General features: G+C 48.3%; 1 protein-coding gene across 1 annotated transcript in view; it reads right to left on the reverse strand.

The window, feature by feature from the left end:
• The window catches only part of LOC137518962 (nucleotide sugar transporter SLC35D2-like), a 140,403-nt gene extending 132,182 nt beyond the window's left edge, over positions 1 to 8,221 (reverse strand). Inside the window, exon 1 of the mRNA XM_068237472.1 lies at positions 7,863 to 8,221. Coding sequence (XP_068093573.1) covers positions 7,863 to 8,027 — 165 coding nt within the window. The 5' untranslated portion in view covers positions 8,028 to 8,221. The remainder of the gene's footprint in view (positions 1 to 7,862) is intronic.
• Positions 8,222 to 22,466: the final 14,245 nt, after the last annotated feature.

Consider the following 22,466-nt stretch of genomic DNA (forward strand, 5'->3'; position numbering starts at 1 on the left):
AATTAAGCAATGACCGCCGGCTATTTGAGTGTCTCGGGTGGGGGTGGCACACAAAAGATAATAAGGTCGTTGCTTCATTGTGGTCAGACCAAATTTGATCAGCTGGACAGTCACTGTTCTGTCATTCAGCTACATCAGCCAGTCGAGCATATTGGCTGAAAAGCCACCATCACCTGCACTCTCGTCATGGTGCGCACCAGTCCAGCACGGTCGTCACTACACAAACGGCTGTTTGCAGTCACTGCATACCTTTCACTGCATCTGTGACTGCACATTATACCTGGCAGTCAGTGCATAACTTGCACTTGAATGGATACACTTTTAAACAATTTAAAAATACAACCATCTAAACTTTCAAACAATTTAAAAATACAACCATCTATCATTTTCAAAAAATTTAAAAAAAGGGCAAAAAAACTTGCCCTCCGTAAAACATTCTTGGCAAATGCTTTCGACTTGGTTTGTCTTCCGCTGGCTCAAGGGTCCATCTGACCACAGATGCCTGGTCTGCAAAGCACGGTCAGGGCAGCTACAGCATGGGTCTCAGCAGGCTCCCACTTCGGGCCGGAATCCAACCTTCATTCCCCACGGTGACAATGGCAGACTTGCCCTCCATAACGGATTCCCGTTAAAGGATTTAAAGTTAATTCATTTCAATTAAGGCTGCAAAAGGTCCTCCTGAGTCCTGTATTGTTATTTTTGGTCACTACCTTGGGGCGGGCGGGCGTGCATGCCTGCCTGCCTGCCTCCCTCCTTGCCTGGATGTGTGGTGGTAGACGTTGATCAGGCTCCAACTCTGGAACGCAATAGAAGAGGGAGCTCGTCCTCAGAAACAGCTGGGGGCAGTGTCCGGCGCCATGTATCGCCCGCTATGGCCAGACAGCCAACATGCCCTTCAACCTCAGCTGCTGATGCCACCGTAGCGCCATCAGCCCAGGGGGGCTCAGCGGTTTGGAAATTTTTTAACGTGTGTGTCTCAGATCGGAGCAAAGCCATCTGTTGTCTCTGCCAGCAAAAAGTATCCCGTGGAAAGGCCAACTGTCACGTAGGGACAAGTGCTTTACGAAGGCACCTGGAGAGAAGGCACAAACAGCTATGGCAAGAACACCTGAGGAAAAGCAGCACCCCTCAACAGACAAGCCATGGAGAACAACCGCGCAGAGGCGTAGCTAGGGTTTTCAGCGCCCGGGGACAAAGACTATTAATGCGCCCCCTAAGGTGAAGGGTCGTGACCAAATGTGGGCGTGGTTATGGGTACTCCACATTTGGTCACGCCCCTTCAAATGTACATGGAGGTTAGCAGGCTCACGCTCACCCACCCTCCCTCAGTATGTACCTTCCAGCATGTTCCAAGACAAATTCCGCAATCATGAGCAAACATGAGGCCCCCAACAAGACAAATTTAGCAATCCTGAGGCCCCCAACAAGACAAATTCAGCAATCATGAGGCCCCTAACAAGACAAATTCAGCAATCATGAGGCCCCTAACAAGACAAATTCAGCAATCATGAGGCCCCTAACAAGACAAATTCAGCGATCTTGAGGCCCCCAACAAATCATGAGGCCCCCAACAAGACAAATTCAGTAACCATGAGGCCCCCAACAAGACAAATTCAGCAGTCATGAGGCACATAAATAGACAGCATTTCACATAAATAGGCAGAATGTCCCCTTAATATGGTAGACACCTCTCACCTGGCAGCAGTTCCCCAAAATACACTCAATCTGACAGCAATGCTTGCCCAAAAATAGGTAGCCCCAGGTCTATAGGTGTCCCCAGAATAGGTGGCCAGCAGTATAGATGTCCCCAGAACAGGTAGCCAGGGGTAGAGATGTCCACAGAACAGGTAGCCAGGGGTCTATGTGCCCAGTATATGTAGGCAGGGGTATGTGTCCCCAGTATATGTAGCCAGAGGTATATGTGCCCAGTATATGTAGCCAGGGGTATAAATGCCCAGTATATGTAGCCAGGGGTATATGTACCCAGTATATGTAGTTAGGGGTATATGTGCCCAGTATATGTAGGCAGGGGTATATGTGCCCAGAGTAGGTAGCCAGGGGTATATGTGCCCAGAGTAGGTAGCCAGGGGTATATGTGCCCAGAGTAGGTAGCCAGGGGTATATGCCCAGTATATGTAGGCAGGGGTATATGTGCCCAGAGTAGGTAGCCAGGGGTATATGTGCCCAGAGTAGGTAGCCAGGGGTATATGTGCCCAGAGTAGGTAGCCAGGGGTATATGCCCAGTATATGTAGGCAGGGGTATATGTGCCAAGAGTAGGTAGCCAGGGGTATATGTGCCCAGAGTAGGTAGCCAGGGGTATATGTGCCCAGAGTAGGTAGCCAGGGGTATATGCCCAGTATATGTAGGCAGGGGTATATGTGCCAAGAGTAGGTAGCCAGGGGTATATGTGCCCAGAGTAGGTAGCCAGGGGTATATGTGCCCAGAGTAGGTAGCCAGGGGTATATGTGCCCAGAGTAGGTAGCCAGGGGTATATGCCCTGTATATGTAGGCAGGGGTATATGTGCCCAGAGTAGGTAGCCAGGGGTATATGTGCCCAGAGTAGGTAGCCAGGGGTATATGTGCCCAGAGTAGGTAGCCAGGGGTATATGCCCAGTGTATGTAGGCAGGGGTATATGTGCCCAGAGTAGGTAGCCAGGGGGTATATGTGCCCAGAGTAGGTAGCCAGGGGTATATGCCCAGTATATGTAGGCAGGGGTATATATGCCCAGAGTAGGTAGCCAGGGGTATATGTGCCCAGAGTAGGTAGCCAGGGGTATATGTGCCCAAAAGTAGGTTGCCAGGGGTATATGTCCAGTATATGTAGGCAGGGGTATATGTGCCCAGAGTAGGTAGCCAGGGGTATATGTGCCCAGAGTAGGTAGCCAGGGATATATGTCCAGTATATGTAGCCAGGGGTATATGTGCCCAGAGTAGGTAGCCAGGTCAGGTGTCCCCCTCCCCAGCAGGAGGGGAGCAGCGCAGAGAAGAGCTGCTCTCCCTTCCTCGCTGTCCCCTCCAATGTCCGGGTGGCTCAGGCTGGCAGCAGCGGGCGGAACTTACCTCCGTCTCGTCGCAGCGCCGGATGGATCTGCCACTACTCTGGTGTGGTCCAGACCAGAGCAGCGGCTGCGCACTCGAACTTCCGGCCGGCGCTGGAGCGAGACGGAGGTGAGTTCCGCCCGCCGCTGCCAGGCCAGCCACCCGGACATTGGAGGGGACAGCGAGGGAGAGAGAGAGCACCTAAGGTGAGGGAAGGAGGGGGGATATGGCCCCCCTTCCCCACCGTCCGCACAGCTCTCCCTCTTCTCTGCGCTGCTCCCCTCCCCTCCGCCGCAAAAAAAAAAAAAACCCCGCAGCTCAGCCAGGCTGAGGGCGCCCTCGGGGACCAGGCGCCCCGGGGCACTTGTCCTACCCCGACCCCCCTAGCTCCGCGCCTGCAACCGCGGCAGCCGTCACAGGGGGCTTCTGCTGCTCCACGTTCCCATGGTATTGTTCGTGGCTGGGGGGAGGAAGAATGGATACACTTTTAAACAATTTAAAAATACAACCATCTAAACTTTCAAACTATTTAAAAATACAACCATCTAAACTTTCAAACAATTTAAAAATACAACCATCTATCATTTTCAAAAAATTTAAAAAAAGGGCAAAAAAACTTGCCCTCCGTAAAACATTCTTGGCAAATGCTTTCGACTTGGTTTGTCTTCCGCTGGCTCAAGGGTCCATCTGACCACAGATGCCTGGTCTGCAAAGCATGGTCAGGGCAGCTACAGCATGGGACTCAGCAGGCTCCCACCTCGGGCCGGAATCCAACCTTCATTCCCCGCGGTGACAATGGCAGACTTGCTCTCCATAACGGATTCCCGTTAAAGGATTTAAAATTAATTCATTTCAAATACACAGCAGGGCCTCGAAAGTCCGCCTCCTGTATTGTTATTTTTGGTCATTACCTCGGGGCGGGCGTGCATGCCTGCCTGCTGCCCTCCTTGGATGTGTAGTGGTAGCCGTTTCTCAGGCTCCACACCGGATTCCATCCCTCATTCCCTGGCCATTACCCGGGGTCACAAATGGCAGACTTGCCCGCCTCCATATGATTCTCGTGAAAGGAATGTGGTGTCATCCTTGCCCGCCATAACTGGTTCTCGTTAAAGGATTTAAAGTACATTCATTTCAAATACACAGCAGAGCCTCGAAAGTCCTCCTCCTGTATTGTTATTTTTGGTCACTACCTCGGGGCGGGCGGGCGTGCATGCCTGCCCGCTGCCCTCCTTGGATGTGTAGTGGTAGCCGTTGCTCAAGCTCCACACCGGATTCAAACCCCTCATTCCCCTGCCATTACCCGGGGTCACAATGGCAGACTTGCCCGCCTCCACAGGATTCTCATTGTAGCGGTACTGAACAAGTACACAGCAAGTAGAAAATGTAATTTAAAAACAAAACGTAAGCTTTTTAACAATGCCATGGAAAGTTGAGAAGGAAGTCACACATTACCTGACATCACTGAGTGAGGAAGAGCAATCTCGCCATGTTGCGCAGTAGTCCAGCATGGCCGTCACTACACAAACAGCTGTTTGCGGTGCGTTACACAGTGAGTTTGGTGTGTCAGTGTGAAGCAGTACTCTAATTACACTCCCTGATCGATGTATACACATGCAAGATGTTTTAAAGCACGTTAGGCCTGCAATTTAGCATTCAATGTGATTTCTGCCCTTAAAACGCTGCTTTGCATCACATCCAGATTTTTCCCCGGGACTTTTGGCATGTATCCCACTCCGCCATGCCCCCCTCCAGGTGTTAGACCCCTTGAAACATCTTTTCCATCACTTTTGTGGCCAGCATAATTTTTTCTATTTTTCAAAGTTCGCCTCCCCATTGAAGTCTATTGCGGTTCGCGAACTTTTCCGCGAACCGAACCTTCCGCGGAAGTTCGCGAACCCGGTTCGCGAACCGAAAATCGGAGGTTCGCGACATCTCTACTAGCAACCAATCACAGAGGGGAACCCTGGCCAGCCCCACCTGATCTCATTGAGCCAATCAGAGGGCTCCCAGCCTAAACCCTGGCACCCAATCACAGAAAGGAACACTGGCCAGCCCCCCTGTATAATAAGGAGGGCTGCCATGATGAGACAGATCGTCCTAGCTTGCTGAATGCTCACTGAGAGACATGCTCCAGTGCTGCTGGCCTTAGCAAGGGCTGCCTGTATACAGTTATAAATCTAAAGCTGTTCATTGATTAACCCCTTCACTATCACTAGACTATTGTTAAATCGTTAATTAGCTTGATTAATGTCATAGTGTGCCAGTCAGAGCAAGGGCTGTACACAGTGATAAGCTGTTCAGTGATTAACCCCTTCACTATCACTACACTATTGTTAAATCGTTAAGTAGCTTGATGTCATTGTGTGACAGACAGTCAGAGTGTGTGCTGCATGCCTGCTGCAGCTGCTATGTGTCTGTGTGTGTGTGCGGTGCTGGCCAGCTATTAGCCTTAGATAGCTACAGTACAGGTTAGGTTAGGGATTAGGGAATAGCATTACTGTGTAATTGTGTAGTTAGTACTATAGTGGTTGTTAGAGTAGTAGTACTACTGTGCTAGCTTACTACAGAACTGCTGTGCTGTGAGCAGTGGCAGTGTGACAGTTAGTGTGCACTAGTGTCTTCTCCTCTGCTGTCTGACTGTCACTTAGCATGTGTCACGTGGCACGTGTCACTTGCCATATCTCACGTAGCACTTGGCCTGTGTCACGTGGCACTTCGCACGTGTCACGTGGCAATTGGCATGTGGCACTTGCCAGGTGACACGTGGCAAGTGACACGTGCCAAGTGCCACGTAACACGTGCCAAGCGGCATGCTCCTGGCAGATGTTACACCTGCTGCTGCTGCATTGCCCTGCTTATGCTGCCTGTGCTGCTCACACCACCAGGGTGCCACAGGCCACTGCTGCTGTGCTGATACCACCTATAGTTAACACAAAACACAATTGCTGCATAATTTTGTGGAGGTGTCTTGGCTGAAAACTGTCATGTCCCAGTTGTGAGGTTGGACTTTGGACACATTGTGGGCTGCACGACCGCTGTCTGGAACCTAGGCCTGATGTTAATTGACAGCCATTTTTTTTTTTGGGGGGGGGGGGATTTTAAGTCCCCACATCATCAATTAGTGTTCCCCTTTAAAAAATAATGATGCTACATGCATCATATACCCTAAAAAACGTTTTAAAGCAATTTAAAGGCCACTTCTGGTTTTCTATCCAGATATCCGAATCCGGACGGATATCCCGGATACTGGGGTCGGATATCCGATTCGGATTTGGATTGGAAAATTTTGAACTCTGATATCCGACCCGGATCGGAGTGGAAAATTTTGAACTCGGTTATCCGATCCGGATCAGATATCTGGGTATCCGGATCCAATTCGGATTTTGAAAAGGGGTATCCGAGCTAGGTAGGTAGCTAGCTAGGTATAGGTGCCCCCTGTATAGGAAGCCAGGTACAGGTGGTCCCAGTATAGCTAGCTAGGTATAGGTGCCCCCAGTATAGCTAGTCAGGTGTAGGTGCTCCCAGTATACAGTAAGTAGCCAAGAATAGGTGCCCCCATGGAGAGGGAGGGAGGAATTATGTCATCCCTCCTTCCTACGTCTGCCGGGCACCCCAAGGCTAAAGCAGCATCATGGGAGGTCCAGCCCTTACGTGTAGCCCTGTACAAGCCAGTTGGTGCTTGGTTTCATTGCGCTGGGCTTTCCTTTTTCATTCTTAATGCAAAAATTAATCACATTATACAGCCTATGAGGATGTTTAAAAAAATACTTAAAGTGAACCTAAAGCCAGTTAAAAAAAATGAGATTAACTCACCTGGGGCTTCCCTCAGCCCCCTGCACAGCCGATCGGTGCCCTCGCAGCTCCGCTCCGATGCCTCTGAACCCACCGACGACGACTTCCGGTTTCGCCGTCACCGGCCGACAGGCATGGGAATGCGAGTGATTGTTCGCATCCCCAGCCTGTATATCGCCCCCTATGCTGCTATTGCGGCCAGGAGGTCTCAATAGCAGCATAGGGGGCGATATACAGGCTAGGAACGCGAACAATCACTCGCGTTCCCATGCCTGTCGGCCCGTGACGGCCAAACCGGAAGTGTTCGCCGGCGGGTCCAGAGGCATCGGACCGGAGCTGCGAGGGCACCGATCGGCTGCAGGGGGCTGAGGGAAGCCCCAGGTGAGTTAATCTCATTTTTTTTAACTGGCTTAAGGGTCACTTTAAGCTTGTGGTACCATGTATTTGATGCCAAGGTGTGAGTGTAAAAAAGCTGAAAGCATGAAGACAAGCAAAAACAATTATTTTTCATCATAAACAATCCATTGCTTATGGAAAATGAATGAAGCCTACAATTATTCGTAACCCTTCCCCAATAAAAGCCCACTGTCCCTCAATGCTATCACATATCACACACCAAACTATTATCACTACTATGGCATGCCTTGTCTACATTGGAAACAGTGGCGTGGCAATAGGGGGATGCAGACCACACCGGGGCCCCTAGACAAGAGGAGTCCACTAGGGGCCATACATCATCCATCTTGTTAGCTTTGCATTGGTGCTATGCTGGTAATAAACACCTCTGTATGTGCATTGGATGTTGTAATCCTTAACAAACTGTTTCCTTACTCCAATAACACCTCTCTGACACTGCAGGTGTCCTTGGTCAGTTATAAGGCTCCATATCAAGAGTGTTCTTGGGGCCCCATGTATAACTTGCACTGGGACCTCAAGCTTATTTAGTATGCTTCATTTCAGAATACCTTTTTAAATAAATAAAAAAAAGTAAAAATCATAAAATCGGCATCCAATGGATCACATTGCTCACCTGGATTAAGAGCTGGATCAGACCACGTTGTGCATTAGCAGTTCCATGTACCCATGTAAAGTGCAAAGTTTTTGCGTATTTCTGGAGAAGGCCATGTCTGAAGTATTGCTGCTGATGAGACCTGAGAGAGTATAATGATCCATAGTTAACTGAATAACTGTACATCCATTTAACAAATATTAGATGTACAACTGCATCTTAGAGTTCCATGTAAGGTACAATTTTTTGGCAGCATGAATAAATTTCTAGCAGGAAAAGTGGATCCTCTATTCCATGCTCATCTTAAGAACAGTTGCCAAGATGCATCTATTTTGTATAACGATTGTCCCAAGTCATTAAAATCCATTCAATACGCTGATGTTCCTGGGATCGGCAGAGTAGATGTAGTGTGAACGCTCTCTCTTTCCTCTTGCTTTCCCTTCACCTGAAATACGTTTTTTAATTTTAGTGTGGAGAAGTAGTACAGCAGTCACTTTGTGTATGTTTAAGCAAAGTAAAACTATAAAGGTAAATTTATTGCCTACCAGTTCATCCAGCACAAGCAGACAAAACTGGACAAACAAGTTCAACGCAGTGAAGAAGAACGACTTTATTTTTTTCTAAAAACAGAAAAACAAATGACAGAAATAGGAGCAGATCAACAAAAATGTATATTAAAAAAAATATAATACAGGGAAACATGAAGAATCTTGTAAAGTTTTTTGGAGAAAGTCAATAATGTGTTTGCATCTTGTATATTTTAAAAAGAAATACTGAGAAAAGGGATGAGTACAAACTTTTTTAAAGCATTAATTTAAACATTTTCAAGAGCCTGAAGGACCTGTTAGGTTGCCTTATAATATTGGGGTGTGCATCTTTACTTAACAAAAATAATTATATGCACACTAACGAGTATGTATCGAAAGCCCTACATTCAAAACTAAGCAAGCCAAACCAATAAAACGTTTATTTCAACTATCTTACTCAGCTGAGTGGAATGCTAGTTCCAACTAGCTAGACATGGCCCGAACCTCCGATTTTCGGTTTGCGAACATACCGCGAAAGTTTGGTTTGCGCGAACTTTCGCAAATCGCAATAGACTTCAATGGGGAGGCGAACTTGGAAAACTAGAAAAAATTATGCTGGCCACAAAAGTGATGGAAAAGATGTTTAAAGGGGTCTAACACCTGGAGGGGGGCATGGTGGAGTGGGATACATGCCAAAAGTTCCGGAGAAAAATCAGGATTTGACGCAAAGCAGCGTTTTAGGGGAAGAAATCACATTGAATGCTAAATTGCAGGCCTAAAGTGCTTTAAAACATCTTGCATGTGTATACATCAGTCAGGGAGTGTAATTAGAGTACTGCTTCACACTGCCACACCAAACTCACTGTGTAACACACCGCAAACAGCTGTTTGTGTAGTGACAGCCGTGCTGGACTGGTGCGCACCATGACGAGAGTGCAGGCCGTGGTTGTTTTCAAGCCCATATGGTCACTGGGCTGGGGTAGCTCAATGATAGAACAACAGTGACTGTCAAGCTGATCAAATTTGGTTTGTCCACAATGAAGCAACGACCTTATTATCTTTGGTGTGCCACCCCCCGAGACACTCATATATCGCTGGCGGTCATTGGTTCATTGTGATACGCAAGCCCCTACACCGCGGCAAGGTAATGATCACAAAGGGGAATTGGCACATGTACATACCTTTTGTTTTGTTGTTGCAGCCGCAGTGCAGCCAGAAAAATTAGGCAGGCATGTACACGCACCAGAAGAATTATTATAGCGGCCGCTGCTATAATAATTAAAAAAAAAATTCAGGAATCCGCCTGGCGTCCTGGACACTGTTGGTGGTGGCGGAGAAGGCAGTCAAGCGGCCTAAGGGTAGAGGTGCTGTGTGGGGAGCGACTTAGTCTTGGGGCAGGCAGCTAGTCACACAGCGTGCAGCCAGAGATGCTGTGTGTGGGGACTGACTTAGTCTTTGGACGGGCAGTAGCCCTCCGGGATCCATGCCTCATTCATTTTGATAAAGATCAGATCACTTTTGTGACTTAGGCGACTTCTCTTCTCAGTGACAATGCCTCCAGCTGCGCTGAAGGTCCTTTCTGACAGGACGCTTGAGGCAGGGCAAGACAGAAGTTGAATGGCAAATTGGGACAGCTCTGGCCACAGGTCAAGCCTGCACACCCAGTAGTCCAAAGGTTCATCACTGCTCACAGTGTCTACATCCACACTTAAGGCCAGGTAGTCGGCTACCTGCCAGTCCAGGCATTGGTGGAGGGTGGGTCCGGAAGGGTTAAGGTGAGGCGTTGGACTAAAGAATGTCTGCATGTCCGACATCACCATGAGATTGCTGGAGCGTCCTATCCTTGCCTGCGTGGACATTAGAGAAGGATTACTGGCAGTGGTACCTTTATTGCATTGTGCTGTGACATCACCCTTATACGCATTGTAAAACATACTTGCCAGCTTGTTCTGCATGTGCTGCATCCTTTCTGCCTTCAGGTGAGTTGGTAACATGTCCGCCACTTTGTGTCTATACCGAGGGTCTAGTAGTGTGGCCACCCAGTAGAGGTCATTCCCCTTGAGTTTTCTTATATGGGGGTCCCTGAACAGGCTGGACAGCATGAAAGACGCCATCTGCACAAAGTTGGATCCAGATATACTCTCCATCTCCTCTTGCTGTTCCTCAGTGACGTCAGATAAGTCCTCCTCCTCCCCCCAGCCACGAACAATACCACAGGAACGTTGAGCAGCACAAGCCCCCTGCGACGCCTGCTGTGGTTGTTCTTCTGCCGCCTCCTCCTCCTCCTCCACAGAAACACCTTCTTCATCATCCAAGTCTGACTCCTCTTCCCCACACAACTCTTCCTCCTTCTTCCCCCTTTGTGCTGCCACAGGTGTTGAGGAAACATCTGGTTCTGATGAAAATTGCTCCCACAACTGTTCCTGCCGTAACTGCTCCTCTTCATGCTCCTCCACAGCTTGATCCACCACTCTACGCACAGCACGCTCCAGGAAGTAAGCATACGGGATCAAGTCGCTGATGGTGCCTTCACTGCGACTCACCAGGTTGGTCACCTCCTCAAACGGGCGCATGAGCCTGCATGCATTTCGCACCAGTGTCCAGTTGTTGGGCCACAACATCCCCATTTCCCCAGATTGTGTCCTTTTACTGTAATTGTACAGGTACTGGGTGACGGGTTTCTCCTGTTCTAGCAGGCGAGAGAACATGACCAGGGTCGAATTCCAGCGAGTCGGGCTATCACATATCAAGCGTCTCACCGGCAAGTTGTTTCTCCACTGAATGTCCGCAAAGCGTGCCATGGCCATGTAAGACCGCCGTGTAAGACCACCTAAAATGCCCACACTCCCTGTGCCTTCGTAAGCCTGGGTACTTTGACACAAATCTTTGAATGACTAGATTGAGCACATGTGCCATGCAGGGTACATGTGTCAGCTTTCCCAAATTCAAAGCGGAAAGGAGATTGCTGCCGTTGTCACACACCACGTTGCCGATCTCCAGCTGCTGCGGGGTCAGCCACTGATCCCCCTGTTTGTTAAGAGCAGCCAGGAGAGCTGGTCCAGTGTGACTCTCCGTTTTGAGGCAAGACATGTCTAAGATGACGTGACACCGTCGTACCTGGCATACAGCATAGGCCCTAGGGAGATGGGGCTGTGTAGCTGGAGAGGAGATCGCGGCACCGACAGCGAAGAGGATGTAGCAGGCGGAGAGGAAGTGGCAGGAGGCCTGCCTGCAAGCCGTGGAGGTGTCACAAGTTGGTCCGTTGCACAGCTCCCTGCTTGTCAGCGGTCAACAGGTTGACCCAATGGGCTGTGTAAGTAATGTAGCGGCCTTGACCGTGCTTGGCAGACCAGGCATCCGTGGTCAGGTGGACCCTTGACCCAACGCTGTGTGCCAGAGATGACACCACTTGCCTCTCAACTTCACGGTACAGTTTGGGTATCGCCTTTTTAGAGAAATAATTGCGGCCTGGCATCTTCCACTGCGGTGTCCCAATGGCCACAAATTTACGGAAGGTCTCAGAGTCCACCAGCTTGTATGGTAACAGCTGGCGAGCTAACAGTTCCGCCATTCCAGCTGTCAGACACCGGGCAAGGGGGTGACTGGCAGAAATTGGCTTCTTCCGCTCAAAGATTTCCTTCACGGACAGATGATGGCAGAGGAGCAGGAACCGCTCAAGGGCAGAGGCGGAGTGGAGGTGGGTGACTGTGAAGGTGCAAAGGAGAAAGCGGCTGAAGATGCTGCACCTGAAGGAGGAAGAGGAGAAGGAAGTTGGCTTTTCTTTTGTGTGCTGCTTTTGCTCAGGTGCTCTTCCCATTGCAGTTTTTGCCTGTTCTCCATGTGCCTTCCTAAGGCACTTGTCCCTACATGAGTGTTGGCCTTTCCACGGCTCAATTTTTGGAGGCAGAGACAACAGATGGCATTGCTCCGATCTGAGGCAGACACATGAAAAATGTTCCAAACCGCTGAGCTCCCCTGGGGTGATGGCACTATGGTGACATCAGCAGCTGGCGTTGAAGGGCATGTTGGCTGGCTGTACATAGGTGGCGATACATGGCGCCGGACACTGCCACCAGCTGTTTATGACGACGAGCTCCCCCTGCTTCTTTCAGGAACTCGTCTCCTCCTACTCCTCTCTGACTCCCCCTCTGAACTGTCCCCTTGGTCATCTTGCTTCTTAGGAACCCATGTGGGATCCGTATCATTATAATCATCATAAGCATCCTGCCCAGCTTCGCTTGCCTCAGACACCTCCAAAACTGCACCAACAGCAGGTACTTCATCATCCTCCTCCTCACTCATTACGGCCATAATGTCGCCGCATAAGTCAGACATATGAGGTGGTGTAATTTGCTTAGCGCCTCTTGTTGTAGCAGTAGTGGGTGTGAATCAGTGATTTCACCACCAAATAACTCCTGCGAAGTGTCAAATGCAGCAGATGTGGTGCTTGTAGTAGCGCTGGTGGCTGCGGAAGATGAGATGTTTTGTGTTAAATAGTCAATCACGTCCTGACAATCTTGGGAGTTGATGGCACGTGCCTTCTTCTGAGCACTGTACTTTGGGCCATGGCCGCACGAAATCACATCAACACGACCTTGCACAGACCTGCCAGGTGGCCTTCCTCCTGGTCTGCCTCTACCTCTTCCTCTACCTGTTTCGTCCATTTTGTCCATATCGGGGGGGATGATGTGAAAGGTATGCACTGACTTGACTAATACAATGTGCAGTCACACAGGTGCAGTTAACAGGTATGCATGGAGTGGTATATCACACTGCATGCACGCACGTAGGTAGGTGTATATCACACTGCGTGCACTCATGTAGGTAGGTGGGTGCACTGAACACAACAGGTAGGTATATGCAGTGATGAGGTGGGATCACTGAACACAACAGGTAGGTATATGCAGTGATGAGGTGGGTGCACTCAACACAAAAGGTGCACTCAACACAATATGCAGTGATGAGGTGGGTGTACTCAACACAAAAGGTAGGTATATGCAGTGATGAGGTGGGTTCACTGAACACAACAGGTAGGTATATGCAGTGATGAGGTGGGTTCACTGAACACAACAGGTAGGTATATGCAGTGATGAGGTGGGTTCACTGAACACAACAGGTAGGTATATGCAGTGATGAGGTGGGTGCACTCAACACAACAGGTAGGTATATGCAGTGATGAGGTGGGTGCGCTCAACACAACAGGTAGGTATATGCAGTGATGAGGTGGGTGCACTGAACACAACAGGTATATGCAGTGATGAGGTGGGTTCACTGAACACAACAGGTAGGTATATGCAGTGATGAGGTGGGTTCACTGAACACAACAGGTAGGTATATGCAGTGATGAGGTGGGTGCGCTCAACACAACAGGTAGGTATATGCAGTGATGAGGTGGGTGCACTGAACACAACAGGTAGGTATATGCAGTGATGAGGTGGGTTCACTGAACACAACAGGTAGGTATATGCAGTGATGAAAGCATCAAATCCAAAGGGTCCGCACACTCACAGGATAAACTTCCAAGTTTTTTATTTAGACAATGTGACAATATTCCATTCAAACGACCAACGATTCGTTTCGGGGCCCCGTAGGGTCCCCTTTGTCAAGGCAACACGAACAGAATGGTGACAGTGAACAAATAAACCATTCGCCTTATAAGCAGTTGCATAAGTACAGACCACACCCCACAGGGATTCAAACTGTTCACATTTACATATATAAACAAAGCCTGTATTGCTGATTTACCACCATCATAATACATAAAACCCCAAATATTTCACACTGGCAGTTATGTATATATGCATGTGATAATACCTACATGCTGGTATACTTGATCCTCCTATGGATCCTGGTTAATTCCCCTGATTGGTGGATGTTCACTGCAGAAGCACTATCGGGCGGAATCCCGCCTCTCCCGTGATCCACCTGGTGAGGGCGGGTGCCCGTGGAAAGAACCTCCAGACACGCCACACCGGACAACGTCCGGGGAGGTTTCCGCCCTCCTACTACGTCGGGCCAATGGTAGACTCTATTCCAGAGTCAAAGGGGCACGCGCGTACTCCGCCGATTGCCCCGCCCCCCAACAGGGAAGCGAAGAACGCAGGCTTACGCTACAGACAGGGTCTGTTCCTGCGTGAGTGATCCACCTCACGCTTGCTCCGCCTTGCTCCCAGACATCTCTCCTGCCCACACATCCTCATAGAGGGCGTGCCAGGCAGTCAAAACGTCCTAAAGCAAATTTGGGTTGCCAAGCAACCCCGGGCCAAATGGACAAGGGAATCCCCGCTGCGCAATACCAGGTTATACTGGCATGGCTGCATGTGACAAGTACAGAGTACTTGTTCATCATGCATGCCTGCCAGTGAGTACTCCCAGCAAACCTCCACCAACAGGAACATCACTACACATGCTTTTCAAGGGGTAAATATCTCAGAGCAATAAAGATACAAATAATGGATAAACCTAAAGTAGAACTCCACTGTGAGGACAGGGAAGTGAGCAACTACTTACATACCACCTGAAGAGGAAGAAAGAAGATAAAGATGTGACACCGTGAAGTAGAACCCAGGAGATCCCCAAGTAAAGGAAAAAGATCCTAAAAATAATAAAAAAATACAAGGTTAATCACAGAACATGAATAAAACCTATGTACATAACAGCATACATCCTACCCTCTGTCATCTCACGGGCAGAAAACAGGCCAAACCATTATAACTGTTCAACCCCGCAGGGGCCACTGTATTTAATGTAAAAATCCAGAAGGCCTCCCTTTGTAAGAGCAGGCGCTTACGGTCCCCACCCCTTCTGGGTGCCTGAACCCACTCAATTACCATACCCCTCAAGGAATGAACCTGATGTTTGTGTTCTATGAAATGTAGAGCCACAGGCTTCGTGGAGTCAGGGGTTTCTCCTTTCTCAATCGCTCGGTACATAGTACAAATGTCACTGCGGTGGCGCTGAAACCGTTTTTTAAAAGGACCTGTGGTTTTTCCCACATACGCCATCCCGCATGGGCATTTAAGGACATAGACCACATGGTCAGTGTCACAATTCACATAGTCCTTAATGTCGTACTTTCTACCAGTATGCGGATGAAAGAATGCGCTACCCGTAATCAAGGAGTTGCAAATATTGCATTTATGACACTTATAGCATCCTGTGCGATCAGAAAATTTGAATGGTTTCTGCGTATATTTCTGCCATGGATCAGCCTGAACTAATGTGTTCCGGATGTTCCTGCAATTCTTATACGCAAAAATCGGTTTCTCCTTGACCACTGGCGCCAACTTTCTATCTGCCTGTAGAATGACATTGTTCTTCAACATTGTACCCTTGATTTGCCTGGCCAATGGGCCAAACGTGTGTACCAAGGGTATGCCATCCCGTTCACGATTGGGCTTACTCTCGCCGGACATCCTCTCACGGGCCTTAAGAAGAGCCCGCGAAAGGACCAGTTCCGAGTACCCCCGCTCCACAAACCTGTCCCTCATCAATTGAAGTTGTCTATCCCTCTCCTCGTCCGTATTGCAAATCCTCAGAACCCGAAGGAACTGCGAGATTGGCAATGAATTGACGAGGTGGGGTGGGTGGTAACTCTCAGCTCGCAAAATACTATTGCGGTCTGTAGGCTTCTGGTACAAGGTGGTATTAAAGACCCCCTCCCCCTTGCTCACCCTGACATCCAAAAAAGAAATATTATCCATCGAGATTTCTGGGTTGAAAACTATACCATCAGCAATGCCATTAAGAAACATCACAAATTCCTGTAACGCATCAACATCTCCTCCCCAAATAAGAAAGACGTCGTCTATAAATCTGAGCCATAATTTGGCATGTTGTTTAAACTTGTCATTGGGATAAATCATTGTTTCTTCAAGATACCCCATAAAGAGGTTGGCGAAGGCTGGAGCAGCCGAACTGCCCATTGCCGTACCCTTAACCTGTTCGTACCAATTGTTCTCAAATCGAAAGAAATTATTGGTAAGAACAGTCAATAAACACTCATCAATAAACTTCGCCGGCACTGTTTGATCATTACCCTGTGAAAGAAAATGATTAACGGCTTTAAGACCAATATCATTAGGAATGCTAGTATATAGTGCAGATATGTCCATAGAACATAACACCAAAGGACCAATATCACCCTTAAAGTTATCAAGTTTACCCAAGAAATCATCTGTGTCCCTCAGATATGCAGGTAGTTGTTTTACATAGGGCTGCAAAAAGAAATCGACAAACCTCGCCATAGGTTGTGTGGCAGACTCAGACCCTGAAACAATAGGTCTGTATTTGAGGGGAGCCACCCCCTTATGTATTTTTGGGAGGCCGTAAATGACCGGGGTCTGTGGATACTCGCATAGCAAGTACCCCCTGGTTTCGGAGGTAATCCATCCTTGTTGATATCCACTCTCAACCAACAAGGTTATTTTCTCAAGGACAGAGTTAGTGGGGTTCGACAAGATACTCTTGTAACTTGTTGCATCACTCAACATCTCCAACATTGCTGCACGATATTCCCCATAATCCAATACGACAATGGCCCCACCCTTGTCCGCCGGCTTGACTATGATGGATTTGTCATCCTTAAGATTCTTGAGGGCATCTCTTTCACTTTTCGTGATATTGTGTTTAGGGCGAGTCACACTAATTGACTGTGAAACTTCATACTTGGAGGTTTGTATATATGTTTCGATTGAGGGAAATTGCCCAGGTGGTATAAAATTGCTTTTCAATTTAAAAGGTGTGGTTTGTATCGCCCTCTCAACTGCACCTTCCTTGTAGAAGTGTTGTTTAAGCTTAAGGTTCCGTTCGTATCTGAACATACTGACTTCAAAGTCAAACTTATCAAAACATGTAGAAGGACAGAACGATAATCCTCTTGATAAAACCTGATTCTCTTCAGGAGAGAGGACTCTATATGACAAATTAACTATCGGTATTTCTGCTGTCTGGTTTGTACCGGGGAGTACTGCTGCACCCTTGGTCTTTCTGCCCCTCCTGAGTCTCCGCCCGCGGCTCCCTCCTGAAAAGGGCGCTGTTGGGGCCTCTCAGATGGTCCAGTGGCACTATCACTATCTGAAGTGGGATTCTCACTCAGAACGTCACTACCCTGACCTTTTGGTTTCTGTGGCTTTGGCTTCCTCGGGCGAAAAGGTTTCCTAGGAAACCTTGGGGGAAAGCGTGGATTCGCGCCCTCTCTAATCCCACTCAGCCAAGGGTAAACACGTCCCTCCTGGTAATCCTGGTTAACTAATTTAAACTTGTCTCTCTTATATTGTCTCTGCTGCTCAATATATTTATCAATATCAGAGTCCAGTTGTTCCAGATTTTTCTGAAGATTAGTCTCCTTGCCGGATTTCAATTTGTGTTGGATATGTGAATTAACTTTCCCTATCTCCTTGTTAGTACCGGCTAATAGAACCTTAACTTCCTCAATTATCATAAGCATATAATTTAGAGAATGCTGTGTGGAGAGTGCGCACCAACGCACGCAGAATTCGTGTTTGTGGCGGCTGATGGTTGGTTGTATTTGCAACCTAAATCCCTTCGGAATTTTTTTCAATTTGTAATATTGGGATAGGGTCTGACCGTGAAGTTCAAGGTCAGCCTTGCGTTTCTTAAGTCTCCTCAATTCCTTGAGTAAATCTGTTGTGGTTTCTCCACCAAACGCCGTGTCAGTGTCGACGAAGAGGATAGAGTCAATCTCTGCTTGTGTGTAGGTGAACGGCTCAAACGGTTCTGCACCAGGATCCATCTGACGAGATGATTGTGCTCCCACCGTGTGGCACTCCGTGTGCCTAAGTGGTCAATGATAGTGTCCGTCACAGCGGTACACTCACTACCTGTTAATCTTGTAAGAGCAATCCAATTGAACCAAGACCAGTTTCTAAAGGTAGTACTGTCCACTTTCACGGTATGGAATTGTTTCCTGGTAGATGAAAATGCTGAAATACCAGCACCCCCCACTCGCAGGGATGCTGGACTGAAGATTTTCCCACTGCGTCCTGTGTTGCTACTTCAAGTTGTCATCACCAGTCTTCAGTGTGGGTGCTAATCTTGTTGAATAATTGCATAAATCGGTAGAAGATTGCACACCACTCAGTCGAGGTGCAAGGACCCATCAAAGTCATCAAAGCATCAAATCCAAAGGGTCCGCACACTCACAGGATAAACTTCCAAGTTTTTTATTTAGACAATGTGACAATATTCCATTCAAACGACCAACGATTCGTTTCGGGGCCCCGTAGGGTCCCCTTTGTCAAGGCAACACGAACAGAATGGTGACAGTGAACAAATAAACCATTCGCCTTATAAGCAGTTGCATAAGTACAGACCACACCCCACAGGGATTCAAACTGTTCACATTTACATATATAAACAAAGCCTGTATTGCTGATTTACCACCATCATAATACATAAAACCCCTTCTTTCTTCCTCTTCAGGTGGTATGTAAGTAGTTGCTCACTTCCCTGTCCTCACAGTGGAGTTCTACTTTAGGTTTATCCATTATTTGTATCTTTATTGCTCTGAGATATTTACCCCTTGAAAAGCATGTGTAGTGATGTTCCTGTTGGTGGAGGTTTGCTGGGAGTACTCACTGGCAGGCATGCATGATGAACAAGTACTCTGTACTTGTCACATGCAGCCATGCCAGTATAACCTGGTATTGCGCAGCGGGGATTCCCTTGTCCATTTGGCCCGGGGTTGCTTGGCAACCCAAATTTGCTTTAGGACGTTTTGACTGCCTGGCACGCCCTCTATGAGGATGTGTGGGCAGGAGAGATGTCTGGGAGCAAGGCGGAGCAAGCGTGAGGTGGATCACTCACGCAGGAACAGACCCTGTCTGTAGCGTAAGCCTGCGTTCTTCGCTTCCCTGTTGGGGGGCGGGGCAATCGGCGGAGTACGCGCGTGCCCCTTTGACTCTGGAATAGAGTCTACCATTGGCCCGACGTAGTAGGAGGGCGGAAACCTCCCCGGACGTTGTCCGGTGTGGCGTGTCTGGAGGTTCTTTCCACGGGCACCCGCCCTCACCAGGTGGATCACGGGAGAGGCGGGATTCCGCCCGATAGTGCTTCTGCAGTGAACATCCACCAATCAGGGGAATTAACCAGGATCCATAGGAGGATCAAGTATACCAGCATGTAGGTATTATCACATGCATATATACATAACTGCCAGTGTGAAATATTTGGGGTTTTATGTATTATGATGGTGGTAAATCAGCAATACAGGCTTTGTTTATATATGTAAATGTGAACAGTTTGAATCCCTGTGGGGTGTGGTCTGTACTTATGCAACTGCTTATAAGGCGAATGGTTTATTTGTTCACTGTCACCATTCTGTTCGTGTTGCCTTGACAAAGGGGACCCTACGGGGCCCCGAAACGAATCGTTGGTCGTTTGAATGGAATATTGTCACATTGTCTAAATAAAAAACTTGGAAGTTTATCCTGTGAGTGTGCGGACCCTTTGGATTTGATGCTTTGATGACTTTGATGGGTCCTTGCACCTCGACTGAGTGGTGTGCAATCTTCTACCGATATATGCAGTGATGAGGTGGGTTCACTGAACACAACAGGTAAGTATATGCAGTGATGAGGTGGGAGCGCTCAACACAACAGGTAGGTATATGGAGTGATGAGGTGGGTGTACTGAACACAACAGGTAGGTATATGCAGTGATGAGGTGGGTTCACTAAACACAACAGGTAGGTATATGCAGTGATGAGATGGGTTCACTGAACACAACAGGTAGGTATATGCAGTGATGAGGTGGGTTCACTGAACACAACAGGTGGGTATATGCAGTGATGAGGTGGGTTTACTGAACACAACAGGTGGGTATATGCAGTGATGAGGTGGGTTCACTGAACACAACAGGTGGGTATATGCAGTGATGAGGTGGGTTCACTGAACACAACAGGTGGGTATACAGTATGCAGTGATGAGGTGGGTTCACTGAACACAACAGGTGGGTATATGCAGTGATGAGGTGGGTTCACTGAACACAACAGGTAGGTATATGCAGTGATGAGGTGGTTTCACTGAACACAACAGGTAGGTATATGCAGTACTGGGTATTACAATGTGCACCTGTCACATACACAGGTAGTCACTGAATGTGCTGGGCCTGGCAGTGGCACACACACAGTATGAATTATCAAGGCTGTCTAGGCTGTCAGTGGGACACACAGAAAAAAAAATAGATCACAAGAACAAGATTAGTGCTCAAAAGAGCTGTTGTGGGGTGCTATTTTAGCAATAAGAAATCAGCAAGGAGCAAGCTAACAAGCCTACAAGAGCCTAACTAATCTTTTCCTATGAGAGAGTCTGATACAGCTGTCCGTTTTCTAATTAATGCAGGCATTAATGTGAGTGTAATGGCCGGCGGGGCCTGCCTTTTATAGGGGGGAGTGGCTCCAGGAGAGAGTGTAGCCTGATTGGCTACAATGTGCCTGCTGACTGTGATGTAGAGGGTCAAAGTTGACCCTAATGGTGCACTATGGGGGCGAACCGAACTTCTGGAAAAGTTCGCCTTAGGTGGCGATCGCAATCTACAGGAAGTTCGCCGGGAACCGTTCACCGGTTCTACATCTAGCATTCTTCCGTGGACCTGAATCTGGAGCTTTTATTCTTATCAAAATCATAGGGGAAGGGCAGCAAATTCAATAAAATAAAGGTATAGGACTGTAGGGCATACTCAAATTTTTAGTGTGAAAAATTGTGTTATGGAAGTAATGCATTTCACTCTTTACTTATCACAGAAATACACCATCTATGGCAGGCTGCAAGCATTACAGATCCTCTATGAAGAGGATCTGTAATTACACATTACAGTGTAATATGACATCTGCTGTCTCCAGCATTTGGCAAAAAAAAGTTGTAGCGGAAGATGTCAGTCCAGCAAACACTGCCACCAGGGGTGCCTCTAGTCATTTTGTCACTCCAGGCGAGAAACCCCTACCCCCCCATGAAAATAATTGTAATGTGGCAGCATTTCACCCAAAAAAGAATTGTTATGCGGCAGTGTTTCACCAGAAAATAATCGTACCTCAGAAGCGTTTCACCAGAAAATAATTGTAATGCGGCAGCGTTTCACTAGAAAATAATCATGAAGCGGGAAATTTTCACCAGAAAATAATCATAATGTGGCATCGTTTCACCAGAAATTACACTTATTGCGGCAACGTTTCACCAGAAAATACGCAATGCGGGCAACATTTCACCAGAAAATACACATATGCAGGGCTCCACTTTCATGAGGCACAAAGGGGGACAAAAGGAGGCACGGGGACTGAAGAAGGCACACAGGGGAACATAGGGAGGCACAGGGGGACATAAGGAGGCACACAGGGGGACATATGGGGGACAGAAAAAAGTACAAAGGGGGCAGAAGGAGGCACTGGGAGACAGTAGGAGGCTAAAAGGGTAACAGAAGGATGCACAAAAGGGGGACAGAATAAGGCAAAGAGGGATGTAAGGAGGCACAGGGAGATAGAAGAAGGCAGAGGGGGACAGGCAGAGCCACAGGGAGACAGAAGGCGGCACAAAAGGGCACAGGAGGCACCGGGGACAGAGGAAGGTGCAGGGGACAGAGGTGGCACATGGAGACAGAATGAGGCACAACGGGAGACATAAGGAGGCAGAGCGGGACTGAAGGAGGAACAGGGGGGCAGAGGTAGCACAAGGGGACAAGAAAGGTACAAGGGGGCATATGGAGCCAGAGGGGGACAGAAGGATGCACAAAAGAGGACAGAAGGAGGCAGAGGTGGCACAGGGGGACTGAAAGAGGCACATGGAGACAGGAGGCACAAAGGGAGACAGAAGGAGGCATAAAGGGAGACAGAAGGACAAACAGGGGGTCAGACATGGCACAAGGAGAAAAAAGGAGGCACAAAGGGGAAAAAAGGATGCACAAGGCACAGAGGGACACAATGGCAGCTGCTTGCCGCTTACACTAAGCAGATGCAGCAGAACAAGTAATAGAACACCCACGGGGAGGGGCTTAGTCAGAGGGTGGGGCTTCATTTAGGGGCAGGGCTTAATCCAGCAACATGGTGTCCCCAGGACCAATGGCACTCCAGGCAATGGCCTGTACT

The sequence above is a fragment of the Hyperolius riggenbachi genome, chromosome 1 (assembly GCF_040937935.1).
Source record: "Hyperolius riggenbachi isolate aHypRig1 chromosome 1, aHypRig1.pri, whole genome shotgun sequence".
NCBI classification, from domain to species: domain Eukaryota; kingdom Metazoa; phylum Chordata; class Amphibia; order Anura; family Hyperoliidae; genus Hyperolius; species Hyperolius riggenbachi.